The sequence below is a fragment of the Hipposideros armiger genome, unplaced genomic scaffold, assembly GCF_001890085.2.
Source record: "Hipposideros armiger isolate ML-2016 unplaced genomic scaffold, ASM189008v1 scaffold_461, whole genome shotgun sequence".
Lineage (NCBI taxonomy): Eukaryota > Metazoa > Chordata > Mammalia > Chiroptera > Hipposideridae > Hipposideros > Hipposideros armiger.
Window position 1 is genome coordinate 533,196 of NW_017731811.1, and position 3,351 is coordinate 536,546.

General features: G+C 48.8%; 1 protein-coding gene across 1 annotated transcript in view; it reads left to right on the plus strand.

The window, feature by feature from the left end:
- TMEM114 (transmembrane protein 114) overlaps positions 1-3,344 on the plus strand; it is a gene marked incomplete at its 3' end in the record, with an annotated part of 7,942 nt that extends 4,598 nt beyond the window's left edge. Inside the window, exon 2 of the mRNA XM_019666128.1 lies at positions 3,262-3,344. Within this exon, the coding sequence (XP_019521673.1) occupies positions 3,262-3,344 (83 nt within the window). The remainder of the gene's footprint in view (positions 1-3,261) is intronic.
- Positions 3,345-3,351: the final 7 nt, after the last annotated feature.

Genomic DNA, 3,351 nt, shown 5'->3' on the forward strand with positions numbered 1-3,351 from the left:
CTGCATTCGTTCTCATCCCTGCTCAGCAAACCTTGGCTCATGGCCTACTCTATGCCAGGCTCAGCGCAACATAGTGGGAATTTAGCAGCGGCATGATAGACACGGTCCCTGCTCTCATGGAGCTAAGGAGGGTGTCAGAATTTAACCCCCAACATGTCACACCACCTGTACTATGAGTAGGTGCTGACCAAGTCAAGCTGGCAGGTAGGAGCAGGCAGGCTCCAGGTAGAGGGAATGGCATGTGCAAAGTCTCTGTGACAGGAGGAAACTTGGCATGTTCCAGGACTGGCGAGGAAAGCGCAAAGGGGCGAATGGAGTTGGAGAGGGACCCCGGCAGCCCTCGTGGGCAAAGTCAGGGACAAGCCTCAGTCAGTCTTTCGAAAACGGCCCATTTGTCAAGGTCTGTGGAACTCGCTCCTCATTTATTCATCAGATCTTTCATTCTGGGTTTCCTTTCTTCTTACTTGCAACAAAGCATTTTTGAGTTGAAGAGATCTCTTGTACTTGGGCCCATATTTACTCTTGATGAAACTATGACCTTGATGAAATAATGTCAACATTATTATTCCTATGAATTCTATAGAGTAATCTTAGCTATCATCTGTTGAGCTCCTACTGTGAACTCTGTAGTGAGCTCCTACTATGAACTCCTACCCTCCCCTCAACACCCCCCAAAAAATAAAACAAGATAGGTTCACATCCTCACCCTTGGTACCTGGGAGTGTGACCTTATTTGGAAGAAATGTCTTTGCAGATGTCACTAAGTTAAGGACCTTGAGATGAGGTCATCTTCGATTCACCGGGTGGGCCCTAAATCGTATGACAAGTCTCCTTAGAAGAGAAGGAGAGTCACAGAGGAGAGAAAATAAGGCCCCGTGAAGATGGAGGCAGACATTGGAGTGAGGCTGCCAACTTTCAGAAGCTGGAAAAGGCCAGGAAGGATTCTCCCCTGGAGCCTCTGGAGGGAGCGCAGTCCTGTCCACACCTTGATTTTGGATGTGAGACCTCCAGAACCATGAGAGAAGAAATTGCAGCTGCTTTTCAGACACCTAGCTTGCAGTAAATTGTTACAACACCCTGAGGAAACGAATACAACCACTGCGTCCGGAGAGGTGTCCCCACTCGCTGCCTGCCCCGTTTTTCTGCATTGTCATCACAGTCTGTAATGATCTCCTCTGTTTCCTTGCCAGTCTCTCACAGTTCGGGACTATGGTCCCCACAAGGGCAGTGTCCCCAGGCTCTGGGGCAGAGCTTGGTCCATTTGTTTCCGAATGAGATATGGTGGGCGATGCATACCGATCCAAAGAGAATAGAACGCATGTTCTGAGATTGCGGCCCAGAAAAATAAAAAAATAGCAAAGACTAAGGCACATGCAAAACAAACAAACAAACAAACAAAAAAGGTATCTAAACCAAATTTCAGCAGGAGATTTTACAACTCTCCCATGGGCAGCCTGTTCTTACCCAGGCTTTTAATTGAATTCGTACATCAAGTCAGCTTGCAGCATGTCTGGGGAACTTGCATGCGGGCTGCCAGGACTGAACCAACTCCCGGAAACCTCATTAATTTCGAAATGAGAAATGATTTCACTTCTCAGCCATTGTCTGGAGGCAGTGCCATGCAGGGGCTGGATCTTACAGGGCCAGGCTTTCACACCAGCTGTCCCTTGCTGTTACTCTATGGGTCTTGAAATGGGCACCTTACACTTGTCCTCACACATCCTTCTCATGATAATACTATGAGCCACATATGAGTACCTCCGTTTCACAGATGTGGGGCTTCTGAGGAATTCAGTGGCATGCCCAAGGTCCCCAGTCAGACCCTGGGTTCAAATGCAAGCCACCTGGCTGGAAAGTCTGTATTTTTGACCACTGTGAGGTCATCTCTCATGCTTCCTTGGTTTCTTTTTTATTTCTTAGACACTGCCATATTGTTCTTGCTTTGGAGCCACACGGTCTAGCTCTTAATTAATTAATTAGGTCAATAAATACCTGTGGAACGCTCACTATATCATAAGAGTGTTACTAGAAACTCAAGGATACATTTGTACAAGACGAGACAAGATCTGCCTCGTCAAGGAACTCACAGCTTAATAGGTGAGAAAAGTGACCAAGATACCTTCAACACTAGGAAACAAACGCCGGGACAGGGTGACGGTGGGGAGCTGAGGGGGCACAGAGAAGGGGCGCCTGACTGTGTGGACAGTGGCAGACATGGGTATAAGGAAAGATTCCCGGAAGAAGTGATGTTTTGCTTGCTCTGGATAAGAGGGAAAGTATTTTTTTTCATGCCTATCCTGTTGCCAAAAGGATTTAAAGAGGCTCAGTGCCCAGCTCATGGTAAATGACCAATAAATATTTGGTAAATGAATGACTGGTGAAGAAAGCACTTTGCAATTCTTTCCCTTTTTGCTTTGGCTGCTGGGAAGCTCAGAGCCATGATGGTGGCAAATGGTTAGACCTTGAGATCTTGAGACCCCAGACTTCCTCCATCCCTCTCCCCACCACCCCCACCTCACCATGGGTCTTGGCTGGCATGTAACTCATTCCTTTCCACCTTCTGATGTTGTAATACAAGTTCTAATCATGCCTCGTAACGTCACGTACCTCTCTTTTCCATCACTCTATGCCACCCTCACTGGCTTTCCCCGGGGGACTCCACCTCACCAGGCACACTCCTTTCTCAGACCCTGTACCTGTGACCTTGCCTTTTATCCTGCACAGCTGCCTCCCTCACTTCCTTCTAGTCTTTGCCTAAACATCCTTCCCCCAGGGGAACCACGGCCCTGGCCCCGTCTTTGCTCTGTTCACACCCCTCCCCATGCATTTGTCGCCATCTCTCAACTTTCTCACTGACGGATTTGTCCACTACGTGTCGCCACTCACTAAACGTCAGCCCCGCGAGGGAAGAAGTCTCGGTGTGTTTGCCGTTGAATCAGCCGTGCCAGCGTGCCTGGCCCAAAGCAGGCACTCGGGTAACATGTGTCCAGTGAATAAACAAATGAACAGTAACAATACCTACCTCGCAGGGGGGTGCGAGAATGCAGCGTGGTACAACCCAAAGCCTGACACACACAAACCTCAGCAACTGTCCTCAGTAGCAGTAGCATTATCATTAGAAGCAGTGGTGGTCACGACAGTGTTAATTTCCCCCCTAGCATTTGGGAGCAGGCTCATAGGAGGTGGTCAGGAAATGTTTGCTGACGGATGGACGGAAGGATGTGAGTCACCCTTTTCTACCCACCTGTCCTCTCTTCTCAGCCATGCACGGGACCTTTGTGATTCTGCTGCCGTTCAGCCTGATCCTGATGGTGTTTGGGGGGATGACAGGGTTTCTGAGCTTCCTCCTCC